The sequence below is a fragment of the Clupea harengus genome, chromosome 8 (genome assembly GCF_900700415.2).
Source record: "Clupea harengus chromosome 8, Ch_v2.0.2, whole genome shotgun sequence".
Lineage (NCBI taxonomy): Eukaryota > Metazoa > Chordata > Actinopteri > Clupeiformes > Clupeidae > Clupea > Clupea harengus.
This window is the reverse complement of record NC_045159.1, coordinates 7,666,838-7,691,912: the sequence shown is the minus strand read 5'-3', so window position 1 is coordinate 7,691,912 and position 25,075 is coordinate 7,666,838. Positions and strand designations below refer to the sequence as shown.

Sequence of the window (25,075 nt, the reverse complement as noted above, 5' to 3'; positions counted from 1 at the left end):
CAAGCGTTTTTTGGCTTGTGTACGATCGTGATGGAGTCATGACCTGAAAGGATGAATCAGATTCTCTATTACCAGATACACAGTTCAAATCTGCATAGTGAAATAATGTAAGCACAGAGAAAACAGGACTGAAGTGTCCGGGCCAAATTTGTAGTGAGACTGGAGACGGGGGAAATGCTGCCTTTTTTCTTCTTTCTGAAATAGTCTGTTTTTAATTTGCTGATTTGTAGATGCTTGTAGAATTCAGTTGCTCTTCTGTCCTGCCGCCCTCGTGACAGTCTGTGAAGCCAAAGTGACTGCATCTCTCTCTTCTTACTGTTGCACTAACGGTGCCCCCTCTCTCCCTGGTGCCTGTGTGTTTTTCTCTCTCACAAGCAGGAGCAACCCTCAGGGTAACAGGTATTTAAGACCTCAGTGTTACCACCAAAGTCCTGTGCCATACCTCCCACAAGCAATGTATGGCCAGACCCATACATTGAATTATTTCACATTTAAGTTTATTTTAGTTTCTTTCCCATGTGGCAGTTCTTTTTATATATATATATATATATATATATATATATATATTCATGTTTATGTTAATTTCTGTGTTTATTCTTCCATTTTGAAAGTTTCTTTAAAGCCATAATTGTATTCAGGGGGGCCAAGTGGATGTGTTGGTTGTTTATACATTCCACACAATTGATTTAGAATTTGGTTTGGAAATAAAATGGCATGTAGCATAAAAAAAACAGCATATACACTTGACCTATCAAGAATCGCCTTGTGACCCCATTGCTAGACTGTGTTTTATAAATGTACCACTCCTAATGAATGCCTATCAAAGTATTTTATGTTTATTCGTTGACTAATGATCATATTGTGTCATGTGTCAATTCAAATGAGTGTATGTTGTCATCACCCACTGTACGTTTGATAGTCTTTCCTTAAGGCCCCGTGGAAATTTTGTCTTAGAATAATAATAATAATGATGAGTTAATTGTTATTAGCTTATATCTAGGAGCTAGTGGATTATAGTTTGTTTGTTTTATAAGGGCAAAAGCCTAGAGCCTTGTGTAAAAACTTCATCTCTGTTGTGTAAAAATGGCAGTGGCGACTTCTACCTCACCCTTTGCACCTTATTTTGATTCTTCCTGTTTTCTTGCTCTGCACAGATAAACGGATTGAACGGCCTCCAGCAAGAAGCACAATGGAAATCGGACCCCTTCGACACCCCCGCCTCCGACCTCTTCCCCGTCCCCTCTTCCTGGCACAACACCCAGTCCTTGACCCGGAGCAGCTCCCTGCGATCGGGCCCACTCCCGCCGCCCTTGCCCAGGTCCTCGTCCTCGGCCGTGTTCCCGGCCTCCCGCTCCCTGCACTCGGCGCCTGTCTTCCCCACGTCCTCCTCCTCGTCCTCCTCCTCCTCCTCCCCGCTGGCTCACTTCTCCCTGGCTGCGCATGACTCTGGCAGCGCGCCCTCCCTCCTGCCGCCGCCGCCGGTACCTTCGCGCAGCCGCTCCCAGGAGACCCTGACGCGCATCTCCCCCAACCCTTTCCTGAGCGAGCCCCCGGGCGCCCCCAGCAACAGCAACAGTAACAGCAACACCACCACTAACCCCTTCATAGGCGGCCTGCCTCTGGCCCACACCCAAGCCCAGGTCCAGCACCGCTCGCTCACGCCAGACTTTTCCACCCAGCAGCAGGCTCAGGCCTCCTTGGCCTTCCACAGGACCATGTCCACCACGTCTGCTTTTGCCTCCAAGCAGCCCACCCTCCAACTTACCCCCCTCATGCCCATCCCTGCCCATGTCCATGCACCTGTCCCTGCAGTCGCCCCTCCTGCCCCTGTCCCAGAGACGCGCAAGCAGCAGTGGGTTACGTTTGATGATGACTCAGACGTCCGGCTCAGAGGAAAGGCCTCCGCCTCGGTAGCGGCACCCCTGCTTCCCCTCTCCACGCCCATCCCCTCGTTCACACAGGCCCAGACGCAGCCGGCCAGCTCTGGGTTCAGCACTGAGAATAGTTGGGGGTCCTCTTCCTCCGCCACTGCGTTCCCCGTCCTGCCGCCCCCTCCCCCTGCCAGGACTAACCCAAGCCACCCACACTTACCCACACGAATGAGCGAGTTCACCGAAAGATAGAGTGTCGACTAATGTTGTTCAGAGAGAGAGAGAGAGAGAGAGAGAGAGAGAGTGTATGTGTGCGTACGCGTGCGTGCGTTGGCAAAATTTCTAGAGAAACATATTGAGTGTATTTCTGTGTATTATGGTTTGTATAAAGTGAGGTGAATAGGACAGGTTTGAACTCTCCGTTCCCATCCCCATGAATCCGGCACTCAAAGTCTTTAGGTAGGAAAATTAGATAGTCAATGCAACATCATTGCACACGAGATGGGATCAAGAATATAAGATGTTTATTTTCATTTAAGCAGGAGAATTGTGCCTGTGTCTGTTCTATTTATGAAAAGTATATACAAATATATATATGCGCACAGGTTTGTGTGTGTAAAATAACTGTGCAATACCTTACTGTTGTATGGCCACATGCTACCATTTTACCAGTTAGCCGAAGTCTGCACAATACGTAGTGGACCATCTGCACACACAAATCATTTCTCAAGGTCAGTGTGGCCTTTTCACCCCCAAAAATGCATTATACTATGCCCCTGTTACTCGTTTGATTTTGCTTATGCACCTGACCAGGAGTGATTTTTACGGGAAATCACAAGAACTGCAGTGATCTCCATCCATGCCAGGCCTTGTCGATCATCATGGCAGCGTCACCATATCATTTAGAGAGAAGTGCAAGGGCTGTAGCCTAACCCATCCATATTCTTTCTTTCTTAATAGTGCTTTCGTTGTCATGAATGTACGTTCAGTTAGCTTTGCCTCTTGTCTCGGCTACCGCATATTAGTGTGTACAAGCAGTCAGCACAAATAACATGTTGCAAGCCACTGGAAAGGTTACTTAGCACTGGCAATCGGATTCCATTGACAGACAGACATCACTCTCAATGCAAGTCAGTGTCATGTATCCGCATTTGACGCGTCTTGTGTCTACTGTATCTTAATACATGCTAACTTCTAGCTGCATTGTTTTTCCTTCCATGTATTGTAAAACCAGCAACTAAGTGTGTATATATACACAGTATATATTTATGGTATCTACATGTCATATCTGAAATGCACTGAAAAGGCATTGTCCTTTGGGCTTTCAAGTTTAGTTTTGAAGCCAAAGTCTGAGATGTCTGGCTTACCGGGAGGCCATGTCGGCTCCACTGGCATAACTACTTCTATGTGCCACTCACTCTTTAACTATGTGTGTTCTCGTGCTTCTGTTTCATCTGATTCAAAACGTTGAGCAGTACTGCTGTATATGTAAGGAATGTGGTGTAATTGTTATGTTGTGAGAATTGATATCCAGACATTATTGATAGGAAACCGTGGTCCACATCGGTGTTTGTGAGTGTGTGTATGTGCGAGTGCAATGAATTTGTGCTGGATTTTTTTTTCTTTTTTCGTTCTACTCCTAGAGATGGCCATTTTTAATTTATGATTTCTTCCCGGCATTTTTATTGAAATCTGCCCCCTGGGTAAGTGGCCGCCATGTATAACCCATTCAACAAAACTGTCTAGCTTTGTGGATCATGTACAAAAGGGCAGGCATGCACATTTTAAAATGTATATCAGAAAATATGCTGCTTGTCCGCTTACTACTTATCTCTTTGTAGGGTTTTGTGAAAAGAGTTGCTTTCAGCACTGCCAGTATCTATTGCTCTTGGATTCCCACATTCCCACACACACAAAAAAAAAACACTGTATCGCCCCCGAAGGCAACACGGCTCAGCACATCCTTCGCTGTAGTGAGTGACCATGTGGGATACTGTGCGTTAAATACTGTTTTGACGTGTGTGTGTGTGATGGACATTTTTATCAGCTTTCAGTATTTCACACATTTCCATTATCAGCCTTTGCTTTCAATCATGCCCTTCTTAATTAAACAGACACTTGTATGCAGGATTCTAACCATGCCACCAAAAGTTTTATGTATGTGTTGAAATGTGGTCTTGTCAAAGCAACAGTGACGTCAGTATTGTACTTTTTATTGTACTACCTACTCTTTCTGTATTGTTGGGTTTACATGCAACATCAGTTGACGGCTTGGTGTCAGGCTTTGGAATAGACCCTGTTTTGGGGGATTGCATTACCCTTCGGGTCTGGTGGTCTATTTATTTCCAGTGTCGGCACCGACGGCACCACCAGGTAGTTTGTGTGACTTCTCTAAAGAGGAGCCTGGCCTTACCAGTGGTGGAAAGATCAGGGTCAATGCCTCCTAATGCTAAATCCAGTGCATTGTTTGTTCAGAAAAGGTCTTTGTAACACGATGACTTGGCCATTCAGTTGGTGTGACATCACATCCGATAGTAGCTCTTGGAAAGCTTTGATAATGTGATTTGGGTTGTACATTGAAAGAAAGCATTCAGTCTGAGTGATGTAGAGCCAGAGGCTTAAGGGGCTCGCATTTACTTAAAAGGCCAGATTTTATAGAAATCTGTTAACTCCCTTTGTGAGGTAAATGTTCCCTATAGCTGTAATCCAGTAGTGACAAAATACCTGTTGTTGACCATATTCTGTATATCAAAGAAACCAGGAAACTACAGACCATTAATTAGTATTTAAACATATGTGATCCATGTGCAAAACTGAGTGCACAGTTATGTATGAAGCAATTGGTGTTGTATGTATGCAATAATAAATATATATCAAAATGTATTCTCGTGTCCAAATCCGTTTTGTGCTCTTGTAGGAGGCAGTGGGGTAAAATGAGCCAGTGAGTAATTTGACCCGCCACCTGTATCTCGGCATGTGACCCTACATTTAGTTTGCTTTCTCCATTTGCATCTGCTGTGGAAGAAAGAATCATGTGAATGAAGTGGTAAGCATTTTTTTTTTCTCACAAAACACTGTTTTCACAAAAAAAATATATGTTTGGCCTGTCAAGGTTTTTTGGCATTCGGGTATTATCAGTCTCACATCGAAGTATCTCAGTTTTAAAAGTGCATATCAGATATGCTGAACTGGCAGTGTGTTGTCTATTTCAGTTAGGCCTCTGCTAAGGTTTCAATTGATGGCACACATCCTGAACTTGTGCTGTATGCACTAGTTTTATTTCTGTCTCATATTCCCTTGGTTATAGGGCGACTTAAGTTAAGAAACAGCTCATCTTACCCCTCTCTCCCCTATCTATTTACAGTGTCAGAGTACCAGCTGTCTGTAGTCACACTTTTTTTCAGGATAAAATTGATTTAGTATGAAAGATGTTGCACCAAAGTTTGTAGCATTATTGCTACACAATGTCTGACAATTCAATTATAGTAAAAGAAGCCCGTCCCACCACATGGTCATAGTATAACAAAGACAAGAGACAGAAAAGACAGTCCTTTTTTACTGTCAACACTACTCTCAACATTTCATCAACAGTGTAGATAGTGGTCGTTCGGAAATGCAAAAAACGAGGTAATACACAACTCATATTTTACTAGGGGGAGTAAAATGTCAATTTCATCATCAACTATATTTTCTCTAGAAAAGAAACGGGAGGAAATCAGACATCAACACGTCTTCAATATGTATTTATCTGAGTTTGTTGCAGTTGCAGCCACATTACCACATTTCAGGCTGATCTGGCTGGAAAATGGGGTGTATCTACATTTGACATTACGGTAAACTGTAAGCGTCAATGTCGGAAGTATGTCAACGGAAGTTGTTAGTTGCTGTGGTACGTCAGTGAAATGAGTGAGCAGTAGCACCTCAGCTGGAAACTTAATATTAAAGGTACGTTTTGCTAGATTATTACAGTTTGCGTGTGTAGTTAGGGTGTAGTCCATTTTGTGTTTTTTTAATATGTGTTATTTGGTGTAGAAAATGTTTTTATTTAGTTTTTCTGAAGTGATGAGTCTAGCTAGTTAGCCGGCTATTTTCCAGAAACCTCCAAGAGTTTTGTGTTACGTTTCCATAGTAACACGACAGGAGGACGAAATCAAAGAACTGTTTGCAGATGTATAACTGAGGTCTTGATCTTCCAAGCCACTTGGTGACTTTATTTGCTTGTGCTCTGTTTCAGGTTATTGAAACTGAAATTATTTGAAGCTATCAACATGGTCCAGTTACACGTGAAACGAGGAGACGAGAGTCAGTTTCATTTCAGCACGACTGTCGACATCTCACTGGAAACTCTGATTGAAGAAGTCACAGCCATCCACAATGGGAGATTGAAAGTGGACAGGATTTGCTCAGGTCATACTCTATCACCTACCTATTCAACAACTAAAACATTTCTCATTGTAGAAGTTGTTCTTTATTGTGTTTTTGCCGTGTGTTTGTGTGGTTTTTTTTTTACAGAAGTACCAGAGCTGGCAGAACATGGCATAACACTACCCCCAAATATGCAAGGCCTCACTGATGACCAAATAGTAGATTTGAAACTTCATGATGAATGGGAGGATACGTGCATACCTAGTGGTGGTGCAGAATTTAAAAAGGATGAAATTGGACGCAGAAATGGACACGGTGAGAACTTATTTTTCACATTTTCTAGTATTATATATTATTCTCCGCATTCTCCAATTTCACACTTGTATGTTAACATTTAAATCAGCTCCAAATGAAAAAATGAAAGACGTTTTGATGAAGACATTGGAAGAGGCCAGAGCTTTAATCTCGAAGGTAAGCATGTTTGAGACCTCAGATAATGACCACATGTTATTCGATGGTCTTGGACCAATAGGCTTCCCTAAAAAGGGAGTGTAAAGAGTTATAGCCACTGTACTTCTGTCTGACTTTTAAGAAACCTTTGATCTGCCTTACGTGGTTACTTCTTCAGTCTTCTGATGGTAGCTGTATTGACATTTAATGTACTGTATTTGCATCTCTGAAGAGAATTTTTGTCAGTTTTTTATTTATTTGTAACTTGTGAAGGTGATATTGCTCAACAGATACATTTTTCATTACATACGTTGGTATGTTAATGTGTATTTTTGGTTGCTCTCATATGTTGAACTACACAGAAACAGGTCCAGGCAAATGTGTGTGTTACTATGGGGATGGTGAAGGAGGCTTTGGATCTCCTCAGGGGTGCAGTTATGATCGTTTACCCCATGGGCCTTCCTCCACATGACCCAATCAGAATGGAGCTGGAGGACAAGGAAGATCTAGCTGGCACACAGGTAAATAATTGTACCGTCTATACTCATTTCAGGAACCAAACCTAGACATGAAAGTTTAGATTTAAAACAGCCGTTAGATGTGCTCACCTGTGACTTTTATAACAGGATATGTCTAACTGTTCGGTAGGCTGTGCACAAAGATTTAGAAAAATCTTTATTTCTTCTCCACAATGCAGGCGTCTCTGCAGGTGATGCCAGCTGAAGAGGCCCAGCTCTGGTGGGCAGCAAAAGAAATGCAGCGCGGCAAGAAGCTGCAGGACTATGTTGGCAAAAACGAGAAGACTAAGATTGTGGTCAAACTACAAAAGGTACCTTCCATTAATTCTTGGCCTGTCGTTGGTTTCCAAGTGCCAGGGGAATTTGAAACATGTGCGGCATTTCTCTGCAGAGGGGCCAGGGGGCGCCAGCGAGGGAACCACTGATCACGGAGGAGCAGCAGAAGCAGATGATGTTGCACTACCACAGGAGACAAGAGGAGCTTAAGGTGAACCCTGAAACAGTCGCTCTCCACAGATGGATTGTTCTCCCCTTGTGTAACATTTGGTTGACTGTCCCATTTTTCTCTGTCTTGAGTGTATATATTTTTTTATGTGTTTCTTTTTTTCCTAAGCAATGTGTTTCTCTTGTGGTAGAAACTGGATGACGCAGACGACGACACTCATCTGCAGTCACAGTGGTCCGACAGGCAGGCCCTGAAAAAGCAGTTCCAAGGCTTAACTAACATCAAATGGGGCCCGAGGTGATCAGCCGAGCTCACAGACTCATCTCTGTGTGCTGTTGGCAGTGCCTTACCCGCTGACATTTGCAGTGATTGCTGTACTCCTCAGCACTGTAATGTTTGCGATCAGACTCTGTTTGGATTTCCTTGTCTTACTGTTTTTTGACCCACATGTTTTTGGATTGTACATATACATGATAAGTTATAGTATTGAGAAAATAAAACAATTGTTAACTGGGTGTGTGATGGTGTGTGTGTGTCAGAATTAATTTGGCCTAGAGTTCATCCTGATGGACTCTTATTCAGCGGCCAGGTGTCTCTGTGAGTAAGCCGATCTCTGACGAGGCCTGGTTATTCTCAAAGTGGTTCAGAATAAGGATGTAACACTCCTTTCCTCTCTTTGTCCATGCCACTGGTGCTGGCACGTCTGAAATCCAGCACTGTTTACAGACAGGATGTTGATGCAAGGCTCCCATGGGGCCTTGAGTGGAAATGATAGGGTTCAGGCAGAGAAGCTTCCATAAAGGGAAGGACCCCACGTGATGAACTCATGCTGTTGCAAGGCTCCAGAAAGCCTTGAAGCCTCTCATAGTGGTGTTTTATGTACCTTAAGACCTAGAAGTAATACAGTAATTAGAGTATGGAAAACATACTTAACTCTACAATACCAGGGGGAGATTTTTTATTGTTTTAGCATAAAACACATGGATATGATAACACGTTTGAATTCCATTTTGACAGTGATACTTATGCTATTATAGGAAGTCTGTTGAATAGGTTGGACTGGTGTTGTACATTCATTTCAGTACCACGCTCTGCAGTTGAATTCACAACAGTTTAGGAGTTTTTCTGTCCCGGTAAGCCGGTCAGGGGTGTCCACATGAAGTGCCATTCAGGTATGAGTTCATCCAGATTTCCTGAATCACAAGCTCCCGGCGCTCAATCCTCTCCATGAGCTCAGCAGCCTCAGTGGTGTATGTCACTTCCTCCCAGCACTGCAGTGGCTTCCTGTCGCCTACTGACAGCAAAGAACTGTCCATCACAGTCATTGATCCCTCATCACCAACCTCATCGTCCTCTTCATCGTCCTCTTCTTCCTCTTCCTCACTTGTCTCCTCTGTCCTGCTAAGCAGCCTCTTTTTCAGGTGCGCACCTCCCCAGGTGTGCTCCATGTGGCAGGAGAGTCTGAGAGACACGGCTAAGAGCAGAATGAGCAGGCCCACACACACACTGGAGATGAAGAAGAGGGCGGCTTTGTCCTGATGTTCTGTTTGAGAGAAGAAACAATAATAAGCGAGTTGTAAAATGTAATGCAGGTAACCACAATCATATGACATCTTACCAACTGTCCACAACATGTATTTTTAGCACACAGGTTCACTAGCTCCACATTTTGTATATATAAATCATTCATTTACTAATTTGATTTGCTGTTGTAAGGACAAGGTTAAAATGTGTATTACCTTTTATGTAACCATATATCACCAGTGAATTGCTCACTATAATCCTATGGTTTTCTGGCAGCTTGGACCCCTTGACATTAGGTATTACACCTGCATTTGGCAAATGGAATGGGGTTAGTGACTGATAAATGTTGTACACCATGTTTACCATTACACACGATTAAACCGCACATATTTTTAATAAGGTACCTACCCCTGTCATTGGTATGCTGTGGTACCAAGGTTGGGTTGAAAATATTTGGTTCCACCTCTTTCATTAATACCTGAGGTACTGTAAACAGACAGGAAGTATGATGTTGGATGTTGTCTTTGACTTAAAGTAGTGTTGCATATGGATTCACAGTTGATGAAGTATGTGGTTTGCAATTAAACAGTGCCAACACAGGCCAATCACAGGAAGTTCTAGAAGGTTACAGAAGTCTCTAGTTGCTGAGCTCAATCTCTATTTTTACTCATGTATGGCATTTCTATCTGGTTTGTTGTGATTTCCTGTTGCAAAAAGAATAGTTGGGTTGCTCCGAAAAAAAAAACAGATTACAATGGACAATGTCTTACTTCAACATTTTCTCATTATTTTTTTCCAGTCTACTGATATGGCTCACAAATCATTCATTTTGGTCCTTAATTTTCTCAGTACACATTCTTACCACATGAGTAGAGTATTGTGAGATGTTTTGTTGATCTTGGGGGACATGGATTTCGGAAAGTTTGGTCATTGATGGTGATTAAGCACCTCTGCTTGCCGTTACATTTCTTCAACACTGTGTGCGCAGCCCCAAAGTATAGACACTCTGAGCCCAAAAAGAAATGGTTAACACTGAATTCATGAAAACATTTCCTTGTGTGAAGGGAATGTTGACCTTTGTAACATATTAAGAATTATTGAATTTAAGTCTACAGACTGGTTTGTGAATACCCTCGGTCTACTAAAGCTTCCAATTTAATTTCTCACCAAACGGAGGGTCATAGTGTGAGCTGCAAACATCTTTGTCTTCCATCTGTCGGCCATACACTGCTGAGTAAATGATCAACACCCGTGAAAGCTTACAGTGCAGTGTGATGCTCTCTCCCTCGCAGCCCACCTTTCTCTTGTGCTCCGCTGAAACGGTAAGTGTACTAGTTAGTGTTGCAGGTCAGCGAGAGACAGTGGTGGCATTTTATCTTAAAACTACAGAATAGTTTCAGTCAGAACACTCACTTGGTTTGCACTTGTAGGTAACATGAAGATACTTGGACCCCCCAGGGCAAGGGTCACGCCCAAATACATGATGATTAACCAGGAGATCACAATCTCTATGGCCTTGGCATTCCGAAAGTAGCTTCTGGGTACCAAATCAAAACAAAACTACAGTAGATCACTCACAGACCCAGATTCATTAAATCCCTCAGTGATTTAATAAATAGACAATAAAGCCCCAGATAAAGTGGTAACAGTCTTAAACAGTCCATTTTAATAAGTAAAAAAGCACCTGTAAGGCAGTTGAAGCTGAGCAGGAATGGTTCAGATGTTTGCCCAGTAGTGCAGTATGAAAAAGACTTGGGCAGAATCGTACTTCTGCCAACCCATAATGCGCTGAGAGAATTGATACTGTTGAGTGTCTTGGGCACTGAAGTCGCAACATCTCTCCATCACAGCCATATGCAGACTGGCTAGTTATTATTTTTGTCAAGTATTCTTCAAAAGAATATGAAAGCATAATGAATTAAGCTGAAGTAAATGTCCTTATGTACTTTTTCCATCTCTTATAAGCGTCACTTACTTGAGAAATCTGACAGTGCGTTCATGTCTTCCGCCCACAGCAGAAGGATTCCGTACATTATTTTAAGAAGGCACCAATGACATCTGTGGGAACTGACGTGGACCATGGTGGGCATTCCCGTTCTCTGAGCTCATGTTCGAAAACTTGCATCAAAGTCTCCTAAAAAGCGAACACTTATCCTTGGGCAGGCTACTGAAGCGTTCACCTGTTACAGATTCTGTTCTAACATTCAGCCAATCTTAAATACCAGGTTTAGAGCTATTGGCCTGCATTACTGAACCGCATGCCCAATTGTAAGTATGAAATTATCAATACTGTTGTCACTTGCTATTTGAGAAAAGCTAATGAAATACGACTAATGCACGCCTGTCACATAATCGTATTGTGAGGAAACCGCTGTCGCATGAGAGGGAAATAACACATACGCAACAAGTTGATGCTGGCTTCAACTACGCAGCCCTCTCGATCTCCTCGATCGCAATGAACGTCCGTCTGCGCGAAAGAAACTGAAAAGATTAATGTTCGCCAGAAGAAGAAGAAAGCCTGACTATTATCCAATCTTAGTGATTTTGACAGAAAGTCAAGGAGGGAATCCAAACGGGGGCGTGGCAAAGAGGGGCACTACAAGGAAAAGACACGCGCAGTTGTACGAGAACTTCATCGTTTGCTCTTGGACAGCTGCATTGGCCGTCTGAAATTCCGTTGAATTTAAAACCCACATGTCGGGGGGTTTGGTCGGCAATTCCATGTAGCTCGTTTGTCTGTCCTCTTGTAGGTCTACTGTTGATATCAGTACAGTTTTGGTGTGGGAACAGGTCTCAAAAGAGTGTTATAGTCTATCTAGACATAATGTGATATGCGTAGGTCTATGTCCAATATTTCTGTGTTTTGAAAATAATCCAATTTTAACTCTTCATCTTCTGCAGAAACTTAATCAAGATGCCAAGAAACAGAGAGAAAATGTAATCTCTCCCTTCTTAATTTAGCCTGGTTAGCCATTTGAAAAAGCTGGTTGTTTATGTTTTTTGTATAATACTTATTGAATTACAGGCCTAACAAAGGCTATTACCTCAGGTTATGATTGTACCCATAAACACAGACACTGTAGATTACTGCCCCATTGAATTCCCCTGATCCCATGATCCCATGATCAAATAATCTGGCCCAGGTTTAGCAAATTTACAATCGCCCCTGAAAATATCTCTTCTCTTGAATTTTTGAATGTAGCTGTTGAACAAACATTGGGAGCTTGATTAAAAAACTTGTTGCTGGACAATAGATCAACACCTCACTTTAAAATCATCTTTTGGAATTGTTAATTTGTTAAGTCTTTCATCAGTAGGCCTATTACATTTCTGCGGCCATGCCTGAGCTTGGTGTAGTTTTTACGTGCTGGCTGAGAAACTGAGGTGACCAGGCGTCAGCTTGAGTGAAACATCACTGCCATTCAGTAGTATTTATTGTTACACCAGGTTTTTTATTGCTCTTAGCTTGACTGTTCTCTCCCTTGTACATCGCTTTGGACAAAAGTGTCTGCTAAATGACTAAATGTAAATGTAAATGAAAATCCATGAGTAATCCAAAGCACTGATCCAGACATAGTCATTATTAACACTACAGACAGAGGCCTATGCCATTACCTCCAATATAGAGAGTAGCCATTAAAGAAGCTAACAGACAAGACAGAGAAAATGGAAATACAAAGACATTTAAAAAGAGTTTTAAATGATATAGACGAATGTATCCAAGTATACTTGAGATAAAATATCACCAAGAGAAAGGTAATAGATGGTTTTGTCAGGGTTTTACCACAGGAATGGTTCAGGTGTTTTGTTGAAAATGTTGATTCTATTTACTATCTACAAAAAGATGCACTACCTATCCAAATGTGCCCCACCAGGAGTGCATCATCATCCCACAGTTGTAGTTTGATTTGCACAACAAAATCTAATCAACATGGAAATCAATTTCTTGTCATTTTCTACACATATACAGTGCACATTTTGTATTGCAGAAATATCAAGTCAAATCCTCATCTAGAGATAATGTCTGTCCAAAGACCTAATCCATTAGTAAATAGGGAGTTAAATAAGGACGTAAAATATTAGATTAATAGATAACTTGTTGCTTCCAATCTGTAATATGTAATATTTAGTTATAGCATCAAAGTAAAGCTTGCTTGTTAAAAATTACTTATAACTTAAATTACTTACATTTAAGTAAAAAAAAAAAAAAAATCAAAATCAAACTTTATTTGTACGGCGCATTTCATACAAGGAAGTAACACAATGCGCCTCACAGTAGGAAAGAAAAGGGGGGGGTTACAAACACTTGTAAAAAATGAGTGACATTGAGTGACATTTTTTTAAGTCACTCATTTCACAATGTTTCCTATAAAAGGTTAAACAAAAGGTTAACATTTTTAGTTTTTTCATCAAAAAAGTGTATTAATAATAATTTTATTTACTTCATTACGACTTTATTCAAAAGTGACAAAATATTGGAAAAACTGAACAGCATTTTCCACTTGTGTGTTAAATGACCAGTAGATGGCGCTCTGGAACAAGAAAAAGGTAAAGGAAGGAAGGACTGGAAGACTGTGGCAGTGACTGATGAACTACACCTGAGAGAGGCGTGCCTAGACATACAAATTCGCACTGTGCTTTGTTCCTATCTCAGTCCTATTGCTCATATATTTTCCACTCAGTTCATCAATCTAAGTCTAAACAATCGTATTAAAAATTATTATTACTGATAAATAGTGCTAAGAGTGCACTATTGAAGCATTGTTTTTATGCACTAAAATCTAAAATATCTCTATGTTAATAGGCATCTTAGAACCATTTTAAATCAAAGTGAAGACAAATCCTATTGACAATTCATCTGTATGTTAGGGTGAGTAAAATCTGGCTTTCATTTTCTAGCAGTATAACTTATCCATGCACTATGCACTACTAACAGTTAGTGAGTGAGGGCAGTAGGGGGCGCCCATTATTTGAGGAGTGGTCCATGGTCAGCATCCAGGGTGTGCTTCACGAACAATAGGTAAGAGAGTCAGATGAGGAGTACGCCCTGATACCATTTAAAATGTCAATAACTAGCCTAAATAAATGTGTTTTACAGCAAGCATTTGAGTCATCATTTATGAACATCTATTCCTACTGCAAGAATAGCCCCATATTTGACAAACAAATATTAAGTTTAATTGAAATAAGGTAATTTCACCACCTTGTTGCTGTTGATTACAGTGGTCTTAGAGAGGAAAATTGCCCGATGAACTTACAGTTCAGCCGATTACTGTTTCAAATTGTTTTTGAATATTATCTTGAAATTAGTGTGTGAAGATGTACGAGATTTTTTTAATATTTAATATCTGATTGTTAATATTCAGTATTAACAATCAAAAAAGGCATGAATTTAATTACTCCTCTTAGTTCAAGCACACATCCTGATTTTTTAGATCAATAATATGAAGTGGAATAAACCTGTGTAGGTTAGCTGCCCAAAATGTTCAACAAGTACTCATAAATAATTGAAAATGTGATCTCATGTCTAACTATTTCATTCATGTAGTCGCTCATCAATAATGTAAGCTGTCTGTCTGTGTCACTTTCTAGGTGGTCAACCTTTTGCTGAGGTGTCACCTCAGACACAAAGAGCCTGAAATACATTTCACTCCTCACTCTTTAAACCACCAAAAATAAAAGTGAGCACCATCCACTTTCTGTATGTATCTATTAAAACAGATTTACTGTTTGTCAGTTGTCTTTATGTTGTGCACATTTTGCTTCTGAGTAACCTGTAAAACCTCTGATCAGGAAAATCAGGAAAAGGATTTAGAGGCCAAATGCAAATAATAAAAAACAAAGATCTTTCAAGACCTGTTATGAACCAGCCTGTAGAATTGGACAATTGAATGCCAGTGCCTGTAACTCACATAAAACCATAGCTGTGCAAATACGTCAGTCTCATGATGCCTCAGGGTTCACTGATAATTTGACATTTAACACCTGCTTAATTTCCTTTGTGTCAAGCCAAAAGTCAATTATACCCTGTCAGATATTTCACAGGTCACGTTCTCAAGGATTACCCAAATATGTAGCAGTCTTCACGTTTTTCATGCTCAGGTGTCTTTTTATGCTTCACTCTCTTAAAAAAAACAGACCCAATCTTTTTATCAGATGGTACTGTTTAAATACTATTCAGACACATCAAACAGTGGGCCTAAGAAACCAACCCACCGCCGTTGGGAGGGTGGGAGACTGGACCACGTTTGTTTACCCGGTAATGTGCCTAGCAACACTTCATGAGAGGGCGGGAAAAGCCTTCCTCGCAGGCCCCTGTAGCCGAGAGGCTCACCCCTCGCCTTGACTGGCAGAGTTAGCATAACAACAACAGCTAAAATATTGAAGCGCGCGGCGCAGACCAACCAGCACGCTGTATCCAAGGGCAGTTGCGATGGAAACAAAGTGCACGTGCTTAGACTGGGAGCCTGTTGCCAACGCGTCAGCATCTCCCCCCACTGCAAGCCAGCCATCCAGCTCGCTTGCCGGCCCGCCTGTCATCCCACGTTAGCGCGAACCGCACTCGGCCCTGGCTGCACGGGGGAGGGGCTGGGCGGAGCCTCTCCCCTCCCCTCCTTTTTAATCCCTTCAGCGTGTTTTTCTCTCTTTCTCTTCCCCTTCCTCCTTCCTTCCTTCCTCCCTACCCCCACCCCTCGCCCTTCCCATCCTCTCTTGTTGTCTCGCGCTCTCATCCCTCCACCGACACATACGCGAACGCGCACGCGCTCAGACACCCACACAGACTCAAACACCAAAACAAAAACAAGCAGCATGGCTTTTGTTGTCAGCGGGGGGGTGACATGGCTCTCTCTGCCCTCCAGTAGCGGGGATCGTCTCCCTCCACTGGGGGCTGGGAACCCCTCAAAGGATCGGAGGGGACTGGCAGCGGAGAGGTTCCTGCCACCTCCTTTGTCTGGTGGCGCTCCAGTCGTCCCCAGTAGGCAGCGAGCTGTTGTTTTCACCACTGGACCCCCTTAATGGACAGAATCCACTTCACTGAATCATTCATGATATCCCACTGCATGGGGCAACGCAAAGATTGGAGTGGTGATGGTGCCCCCTCGTTTCTTTGCCCCCTCCTTTGCCCCCCTTGTGCATTGTGTTAAGCGATGTGGGACTTAAGGGGCGAAGGCTACATTATGCAGACGGTCTGTCTGAGGGAAGGTATCCTCAGATCCCCTGCCCTGATGAAGCAATCGGGTGGCAATGTGGCACCGCGTCATGGGGACACCGGCTCAGCCCCGGTGAACTCGACCACCTTCAAGTCTTTCAGACATGACGTGTTGCTCTTGCTAAGACCTGAGAGTGTTTGTCCCGGGGCATTTCTTATACCAAATCAGAATTTTCCAAGCAATAAATGCTTGTACGAGTCCTTTTTAGTTACATTCAGACAGAATTAGCCACAGTAGGTGACCATCTACTCCCCTGAATGTGCTTTACAGACACAAAATGATCTGTAGGCAGGCATGCCCATCTTATTTGAGGTGTCACGACTGGGAAATGGGGACAAAGTGAAAACAAATTCCCAACTTTTGTTATTGTTTTTGATATCAGTCAAGAGTAAATCTGCGGGTGTCGTCACTGACCCTAAGCCTGGAGTGAGATTAATGGTGTCTGTATTTCAGACACAAAGACATGTTATTTTTCTGAGCTGAAAAAAGACCTTGAAAACAGGATTAAGCCTCTATCAGGGTCTAAGCCTGAGCAGATTGGCGTGGATGAGACGGTGAAGCGCAGCGAGTGGGCCCTTGCCTGCCTTTGACTCTAATGATGTTGACATGAGTAAAAACCATCGTGTTTTAACACCCAGTGCACGATATGTCAGCATAAGCTTCTGATAGTGGGCTTTGTTGGCCTCCCAGTATGTTTGTCGTATGCTAGTTGTTATTGGGGGAGGAGGTAATGTGCATGTTTACTGGTTAGTTGTCGGAGGAAAGAATCATTTTTAGTTATTGGAGTGAAACAACTGAATGTACAAACATGGCATTGATTTTTTTATGAAACCCAGAGAACATTCCTGAGAACATTATGGACATTCTCCAATGTCATCTTTTCTGTCATCTTGTCACTTGACCCTTGCTTTCATGATGGACTAGCTGAGAGCGGAGACTGCCTGGTTGGACTTTTTTGTGCCACAGCCACCTCCCTGTCTGATTTATGAAAAACAACTTGACACAACCAGCCAGTCATTCTACTACATCGCGCTGTCTGCTGTTGCTGTGCTGACACCTGTGCTCGAGTCAAGCCTAGAGGACTACAAGATCTGAATACTCGTATTACGACTCTTAAGTCTAAAAAGAAATGTAACGATAAAACCCCATGTATTTCTTTGTACAAGATGAAGTTAGTATATCTATTAAAAAACTAAAACATCTGTTGAGACATTAGAGACGTGAGATGTTTTTCTGACCTGATTTACCTTAACCCCAGTTTGTTATCGGCTGGCATGTCTAATACGCACTAGCCGCTTATGTTTGTGTCATAGGCTGTTTATGTCAGTTTGGGATTTTGGATTGCTATATGATATTCTGTAAACAAAGAGCTTGGCTGTAATATACTTTACAGCCACTCTTGCCCCCATAGCTTTCATCGGCTTAACTACAAATACTTATCTTCGGGGGTCGTGTTTTTTTCCTGATTGTGTGCCCCCCTCCTTTGTGTCTAGAATATTGCTGTTTGTGTGTATGTGTGTGTGTGTGAGTATATGCGTGTGTGGAGTCACATACATGTGTGTGTTGGGCAGCTGACTGGATTACATTAGGGTGGTGGTTCAGCTGTTCTTCATTTCACGCTTGCCACAGGTGTCTCGTGGGATATGTGGGTCATTCCCACGGACATGTTTGAATTCAGTAAAGGTTTCTGTTCTCTTCAGAAAGCACATATAATGTAATTTGGAGTTCGTGTAATAATATAATAGGAATTAGTTATGTACACTAATGTACAGGGCAGTGTTTCTACATGCAAGAACAGAGATAACATTCCAACAAAATGTTTTTAAATTTTTGAAATATAAGTATTTATTTTTGTACATCATAATCTCTTCACTCATAAGCAAATCCTGTCATTACAAAAGCTTACAAAACACCTCCATTTCAGTATTTTCTCTCACCAAAACAATTACAAAGTTTTATCCAAAAACAGCAAGTACCAAAAGTCTTTGCATGCAAGTCTGACAGAAAAAAAGCTTCTCTTTTTAACAGTGTAAAGCCTTCTGGACCCGTGAAAAAAGGTTGTCAAGTCAGTAACTTCAGTAACTGTGTGGATCTACAGTGGAGTATTAAATCACAGCTGAAGACGAAATACAAGCACAAGACATATCAAGACACTTATGTCATATGTACAAACTCATTTTCCTGCTCAACTCTGGTCTTTATTCATAGAACAAAATGTACTTCTGTCAGAGAATATATACACACCATTGCACACATAGTCTTTTTTCATAGTTCATAGAAACCCATTCACGTTCATCCCTTGACTTTTTTTTTTTCTTTCTCCACTTCAGCCTAAAACTGGCGTCCATGAGAGAATTAAGGCCATAACAATTGACACACAAAGCCAACACTGACACAAACCCCTGTGGCACTCTACAAAGAGAAACAGGGCAAGTATATAACGTTACAAAATGACAAATCCAAAGTCATGTGCACTTCCAGGCTTTAAAAAAAAAAAAAAAAAAAGTCGTTTGCTTTTAGGTAGATCTTCATTTGTTTGTAATGTACACCTAGCAGCTTTATCAACTCGCGAGGAAGACTGACACAATTTGCTCAAACACAGTAAAGGTAGTTGCTTGTATATTGCTTGGTTTGGAAGAGCTCAGAGACAGAAACGAATGCATGTACAGAACTGGAAACTTACAACGCCTTGCGTGCGCTGGTGACATATTAACTGTCTGCAGTGACATGTCATGCGAGATTGCGCAAGGGTTACGTGAAAAACAAAAGCCATTTCCTACTAAGTTGGATATGGCCACATCACATTCGCAAAGCTTTAGCCTCCAGTGACTCAGTTTTTTTTTTTAAACACACTACTGGTGATATCACATAATCATCGTTATTCCTAGTGATAAGTACTGTTCAGTGCTGAGGTACATGTTTGTTCTTTTAAAGTACTCAAAAGCCCCCTCCCCCCCTCCCCATATCCAAGCAAATATCTGTGAAGGGCTTTTCTGTCGAAATCTCTCAAAGTCTCCACAGTCACGTATCAGTAAAATGTGATATGAGGTCATTAAGTCACAAAGAGGAACCAAATGTTAAGTTAAGTGTCCAAACAGCGAGGGGTTATATTGGCGTGGTGATGCTGGTCAGGTAAGCAGCCGTGTAGAGGAGTTTAAAAGGAGACGGGACGGAGGTCGTCACCATGGAGAGAGGTCTTTAGGGGTTGCCGCTAGCTGCTGTTGCTCAGCAGAGAGTCTTGAGCGCCTTCCCCGAGGTACAGAGCAGAGTCTGCATGTGGTAGGGTGTGGGCGACTCCACCTCCGCTGCCTGCTCGGCCCGGAAGCTGAATGGTGGCACGCGCTTCTTCAGGATCTGCCCGATGCCCATGGAGGGGAACTTGGAGCCGCGCTGGTGCTGGGGGCTCTCTGGGCCCTCGCTGCCCCCACTGCTGCTGCTGCCGCTGGGCGGGCTGGAGCCTGTGTCGGGCGAGCTGCTGGGCCAATCGGAGGTCGAGGAGGGGCTCTTCTTGGGCTGGGGGGCAACGATGGCCACGGGCTGGCTGTGGGGCAGCGTGGGGATGGTGGGGATGGTGGCTTTCCTCAGGTAGGACGTCTCGGGCTGGAAGGCGGAGACGTGGCGCGGCGGTGACAGGGCGCCGTTGGTGAGCTTGTACCACGGCGATGACGGCGTCTCCTGGACGGGCTCCTTGGTGTGGCCCGAGTTCCAGGAGTGGGCTGCTAGGGCAGAGGGCGGCCGCGCTGGGATGTCCACAGTCTTCCGCTTGGGCTTGGGCTTGGACTTGTCCTTGTCTTTGTCCTCTTTGGCCGCATGCCTCGGCGACTGCGGCGCCTGTGGGAACACGGGGTGGATCTCCAGGTACTCCAGAGAAGACGAGGCCACGCAGCCGCCCTGGCCGGAGTACGCGTCCTTCAGTCCCCCGGTCACGGCACGCAGCAGGCCTGAGAGAGAACAGAGGTCTGAGTACAAACAACGCCACAAACAACAAACAACAATGCACTGTATCTCATCTTGCTATTTCATCTTGCTATGGTATTTTAAACAGAACAATGTGCATGCCATCACATCGTCTCACATTAGGAACAATAAATATCCTGTTAGCATTTTTGTTCTTGAAAGCCCAAATCCATTTTTAGCACAGAACATGGCATCCAGCTGTTTCATTTCAAACAAAGCCTCTATAACTCTAGTGCACCTATTTCTGAATGACAAAAATGAGCTGTCAATAGCCCTGAAAACTGGTAAAAGGTAATTCCATGTAAACAAGTTCATACAGCCACTGTTTGGCACAAATGGAAGCCCTTTGGAGAAACACATGGTTCTTTGTTCCTGACATAAAATTGAGTTTAGCAAAACATTCTTTTTGAGCTAGGCCACGTGTGGATAAGGCTCTGTGGAATAACCTGATAAGAGACAATGAGGCTGAATCAAAGTAGGTTAAAGACTCTCTTGACAAACATGACAGAACCTGTTCTGTGTGTTCTTTGGAAAGGGCTAGCCCTGGTAATAAGGAAAGTATGTATGCAAATATCTGTACCCATGTTAGTAGAGCGGCAAGATGATAGGGGTAATACTTTCCCTCAGGCACTGACATGAAGAGTGTGTTTTAATGTTTTAATTTTTTTTTTTTTACTGTTATGAATGTTATGTAAGTCACTTTTTGCGCAAAATATTATAACTATAACTATATGTGTGAAACCTGATTAGCCTAATAAGAGACTCTTATAGTTTCTTCTGCACCTGAAGCCTCTCACCTGACTTGTGCTTCTTCTCTTTGGTGGGGCCCTTGCTCACAGCCAGGTAGACGGGAGTCTGTTTCGGGGGAATCGTGATCTTCTCTATGTGCTTCCTCCACTGAGTCTGGAAGAACAGCTCATTCTTCTTCTCCTTCTCCACGTTCTCCTTCTCCTGATGAAGGAATACACTGCGTTTAAAACCTGCTCCACTCTTTTTTCTAAATGATTTCAGCCATTCAGACTAAGCAGATTGCACGTTCCCTGGTAGACTTAGTTACATTATTACTAATGAGATTCTTAGGTTGCATTACTTACATTATGTTATGGTATTGCATTATGGATTATATGCATTCTGGTCAATGATAGGTACGTACCCGGTACTCTTTGGAAAGCCGCTTCATCTTATTGTTGAGCAGGAAGTAGACGGTGAGCGTGTGGCAGGCACGGTTGGTGAGCACTGCACTCAGGACCTCGCTGTGCTTGTAGTCCATATTCTCAGTCATGTGCAGCAACACCATTTGGTTAATCTCCTCGATATGAATCCTGAGAGATGAGGGCAACAATAGCGGTTTAGAGGGCATGAACGTGACTCACGTCTGTCTGCTGATCATTCAACCCTTAGATAAACGTGTGTAGATGAAGAGATGAAGAGATAAACGAAAGAGAGATGTAGGCCTAGTGTGTATGTTTTGGTGAGTGTATGATCGCCTCACCTATTCAGGTACGGGGCGAGGGTGTGCGGGTTTCCCAGCTGGAGCCAAGAGTCGGACATCACTTGGTGGATGTTGGGCCTCTTAGCGGGGTCAGGTTCGAGGAGGCTTTTCAGTAGGTTCACAGCAGCTATGGGGGGAGAAAAACAGTGCGGGTCAGTGCCACCCTGCTGATGTCTTTCAGAGGAGACAGAACATCTCAGTGACAGCCAGTGACAGTCTGCTTTGTGGTGGTGTTTGCAAGAGAGTGCTCGCCCAGCGAGTGAGTCCTCCATGCCCTCTACATTTGCACATTAGCTCATCCATACTGAAACAAAAGGGTTTGTTTAAGAGCACTCTTCGTTTTATAGAAGGCTAATTAGAATGTCATATATTTAAAACGACAACTGTCAACTTGCTCCAACACGCAACAACAACCTACTGTTTGGTAGCAGGAAGAATGTGGGCTTGTCTAGTGTGTTTTGCCCACAGAAGCCCATAAATCAAATGACTTGCTGGTTCAAATAAAAAAAAACAATACCTTTCTTATGTAACAACTAAGATCGTCATTGCATTAGGATGACACGACATTCATACGCATTGACATTTGAGTGTGGGTTGGTTTAACTTTTATATGTATGCCTTATTTGACCGGGAATAAATTGTGTACAAGGATAACGCCTGCAGAGAAGAAATTTGAGAGCAGTAGTTACAACGTATCAACGTTCACCATCTTTTATGACAAATTCTGGCTAAATGTAGGATTACTTTCCAAGGAATTCCAACGGTTCCAACGAAATGCTCGGCGATGAGTGATGAACTAAAGAAACTGAGATGAACTGAGAGTTAATATTTAGGTCACTATCATTTGGAGTTATCCAGACTTTGTCAAAACAGGTTTTTCTGATTGTGATAATACAGTGCTGCCAACTATATCTCGAGTGTTGCCAGGAATCTTTAGAATTAAAAAAAGAATTGACATTAGTGACAATTGCGGATTTAATTTACATGATGTCACGTAAATGTCACATCACATTCTTTTGGCTTAATTCATCTCAAAGCGATGCGTTGTGCACATAGTTCCTGTAAAAGATCATTTCAGAATGTTACTGGCACTCTGTTCTGTTCTGTGGTAATTCTTTATTTGTTTTAAGAGCTAGAGACTTTAAAAGAGCCAGGAAATGAGACAACCATCAGCTCCTGTAACGCAACGACCAGTGTGCTAAGAGGTGAAACTAATGAGGGCCTCCCAAATTCAATTTGCCGCTCGGCTCCGGTGGAAAGTTTTAAGGCATTTTGGAAGAGACAGTCCTGCTGTAGTCGCAGATGCTCAACAAGCACCCATTCGCATTAGAGGAACATCAGACACAGATGAGCCAAACTGAGGTAGGCATAAGACTGAGGATATAAACAGACTCTTCACAACATCATGTGAGACTCCAGGAGTATGCAGCTCATTTGGCCCTAATTTAAGACTGGACAAAAGTCTGCAGGCGATGACTCTGGATATATTCACACAATGAGGATAGGTCTATCCAAAAACATAATGCTGCCAAATGGTAACTCAAAGGTAAGTGCAATGGCAATCTCCCTCTGATAAATCTGGACTCTTAATATTATGTTATAAATTTCCCTAAAGTCCATGTTGTTAGCTGTAACAGGAGCACCCTCTCCTATCTGGTGCATCTATACATGTCAGAACGTGTGCTCTTCTGTGGAAACAGATCCATATCCGACAGCATGAAGCACGGCTCACCTGAGGAGACGTTGGTAGGCAGGGGGTTCATCTCTTTGTCCACCATCTTCTGGTGCAGGGCTCTCAGGCTGAAGGGCTCCACGGTGAAGGGCAGCGTGCCAGTCAGCATGGCGTACATGTTCACCCCTCTGCGCATTCAACCAAATAAAGTGATACTCTTTTAGTGAATAAATATCAACAATAACAAATTCAAATAACCAAGACAGGTTTGAAAGGATTTAAAAAAAAATTTGATTATGTCTTTCACTTACATCGACCAGACGTCCACTTTGGGGCCGTACTTCTTGCGGGATAGCAGCTCTGGGGCTGCGTAGGCGGGGCTTCCACACTGAGTGCTGAAGGGGTCTGAGTAGCCCAGGATTCCAGCACAGTTACTGAGCCCAAAGTCTAGAGAGAGAGAGAGAGAGAGAGAGAGAGGGTGAGTGAAGGAAGGTGTCAGCGCTCCTCATGCTGTCATGCCAGCATTTTATGGGTCTGCCAGTGAACACTCGAGCTGTCCGCCACACATAGGTGTCGTATAAGAGGCCTGTCTACATAGCAAGTCTTTCACAGTGGTGAGAGGTCATTTAGCTTTAATGGGTATTTATTGGTCCCTCAGCTCTCACCACATGGGGAAAGGTTACATTTTCTTTGTCTCTTTAAACAGTAGATGATCATCCCTTTCTTAAAAATGCATTCCCGATTGTAACCATGTAAAATGTTTATGTAAATGTATGTACATGTATTTACTGCATATATGTATATGTATTGCTAGTTTAAACAGCCTATAAAAACAAACATTAAAATGGGATAAGAAACACAATTACAGTTTTGAATGCATTAAACGCAAGCTTACCGATTAGTTTGATGTTATCATGCTCATCCAACAGAAGGTTTTCAATCTTCAAATCTCTGTGAGAAAGCAAAACAACAAGCAGCTGTCAATTTAAATGGAGCAACTGTCAATGTGGTCCAACACATTGGGTAACAAAAGCCTCAGCAAAGGGGCTTACCCCAATTCAAACTCTATATGGGTCAGAACTTTATCCTGTTATAAACTCTTTCCATAGATACAGTATATTCACCAGTACATCTGCATGAGTCATCTGTACTCACACACTGTTCTGATTCATAACCCAACTGACACTGTGTTTCTGATATGGCGTCTGTATGTGTGTAAAAGAAAGTGAAGGAAAGTAAGTGGAAATGTGACTGTTACTGTTGTTATGTGTGTGAAAGTGAATGACAATGTGTGAATATGTTTGTGTGCGAGAGAGTGAGTGAAGGAGAGAGTGTGTGTGAGAGTGAGTGAAGGAGAGAGTGTGTGTGTGTGTGTGTGTGTGTGTGTGTGTGTGTGTTTGTGTGTGAGAGAGAGAGACAGACGGACTGAGTAAAAAAAGTTAGCTGTGAGAGTCGAGTGAGACACACTGAGGGGATCTTTGAGGATCTCACCTGTGCACCACGCCGGCCCGGTGGAGATGCTCCACGGCCATGACGAGCTGCCGGACGTACTTCTGCGCCTCCCGCTCTT

General features: G+C 42.8%; 4 protein-coding genes across 13 annotated transcripts in view; 2 read left to right on the top strand and 2 right to left on the bottom strand.

Moving 5' to 3' along the window:
* The window catches only part of synj1 (synaptojanin 1), a 28,271-nt gene extending 23,517 nt beyond the window's left edge, over positions 1 to 4,754 (top strand). For 7 of the 9 annotated variants that reach the window (XM_031571706.2, XM_031571704.2, XM_031571708.1 and 4 more), the window contains one exon: positions 1,155 to 4,754. In XM_031571706.2, the coding sequence (XP_031427566.1) occupies positions 1,155 to 2,123 (969 nt within the window). In that variant the 3' untranslated portion in view covers positions 2,124 to 4,754. Of the gene's footprint in view, positions 1 to 375; positions 400 to 1,154 lie in introns of those variants that run through there. The other 2 variants (XM_031571712.2, XM_031571711.2) reach the window with 2 other exon arrangements.
* Positions 4,755 to 5,706: 952 nt separating this feature from the next.
* cfap298 (cilia and flagella associated protein 298) lies at positions 5,707 to 8,164 on the top strand. Its single transcript, XM_012835777.3, has 8 exons — positions 5,707 to 5,816; positions 6,106 to 6,278; positions 6,384 to 6,551; positions 6,640 to 6,707; positions 7,049 to 7,207; positions 7,384 to 7,515; positions 7,596 to 7,691; positions 7,840 to 8,164. Exons 2-8 carry the CDS (start codon positions 6,140 to 6,142, stop codon positions 7,948 to 7,950), a joined length of 873 nt encoding a protein of 290 aa, XP_012691231.2. The 5' UTR covers positions 5,707 to 5,816; positions 6,106 to 6,139; the 3' UTR covers positions 7,951 to 8,164.
* Positions 8,165 to 8,263: 99 nt separating this feature from the next.
* Positions 8,264 to 12,103, bottom strand: eva1c (eva-1 homolog C (C. elegans)). Of its 2 annotated transcripts, none has more exons than XM_031571702.2 (8): positions 11,149 to 12,103; positions 10,858 to 11,063; positions 10,587 to 10,707; positions 10,341 to 10,487; positions 10,036 to 10,179; positions 9,582 to 9,659; positions 9,389 to 9,478; positions 8,264 to 9,192 (listed from the first exon to the last, which is right to left on the bottom strand). In XM_031571702.2, the coding sequence occupies exons 1-8, from the start codon at positions 11,261 to 11,263 to the stop codon at positions 8,792 to 8,794; spliced, it is 1,302 nt and encodes a 433-aa protein (XP_031427562.1). In that variant the 5' UTR covers positions 11,264 to 12,103; the 3' UTR covers positions 8,264 to 8,791. The 2 variants fall into 2 exon arrangements, with proteins under 2 accessions (XP_031427562.1, XP_012691178.2); XM_012835724.3 differs by having other exon boundaries at positions 10,587 to 10,710; positions 11,149 to 12,101.
* A 6,100-nt stretch (positions 12,104 to 18,203) lies between these two features.
* hunk (hormonally up-regulated Neu-associated kinase) overlaps positions 18,204 to 25,075 on the bottom strand; it is an 8,658-nt gene continuing 1,786 nt past the window's right edge. Inside the window, exons 2-9 of the mRNA XM_031571311.1 lie at positions 24,997 to 25,072; positions 24,401 to 24,456; positions 23,817 to 23,952; positions 23,566 to 23,693; positions 21,834 to 21,960; positions 21,495 to 21,663; positions 21,139 to 21,292; positions 18,204 to 20,325 (exon numbers count right to left, since the gene is read on the bottom strand). Of these exons, the coding sequence (XP_031427171.1) occupies positions 19,610 to 20,325; positions 21,139 to 21,292; positions 21,495 to 21,663; positions 21,834 to 21,960; positions 23,566 to 23,693; positions 23,817 to 23,952; positions 24,401 to 24,456; positions 24,997 to 25,072 (1,562 nt within the window). The 3' untranslated portion in view covers positions 18,204 to 19,609. The remainder of the gene's footprint in view (positions 20,326 to 21,138; positions 21,293 to 21,494; positions 21,664 to 21,833; positions 21,961 to 23,565; positions 23,694 to 23,816; positions 23,953 to 24,400; positions 24,457 to 24,996; positions 25,073 to 25,075) is intronic.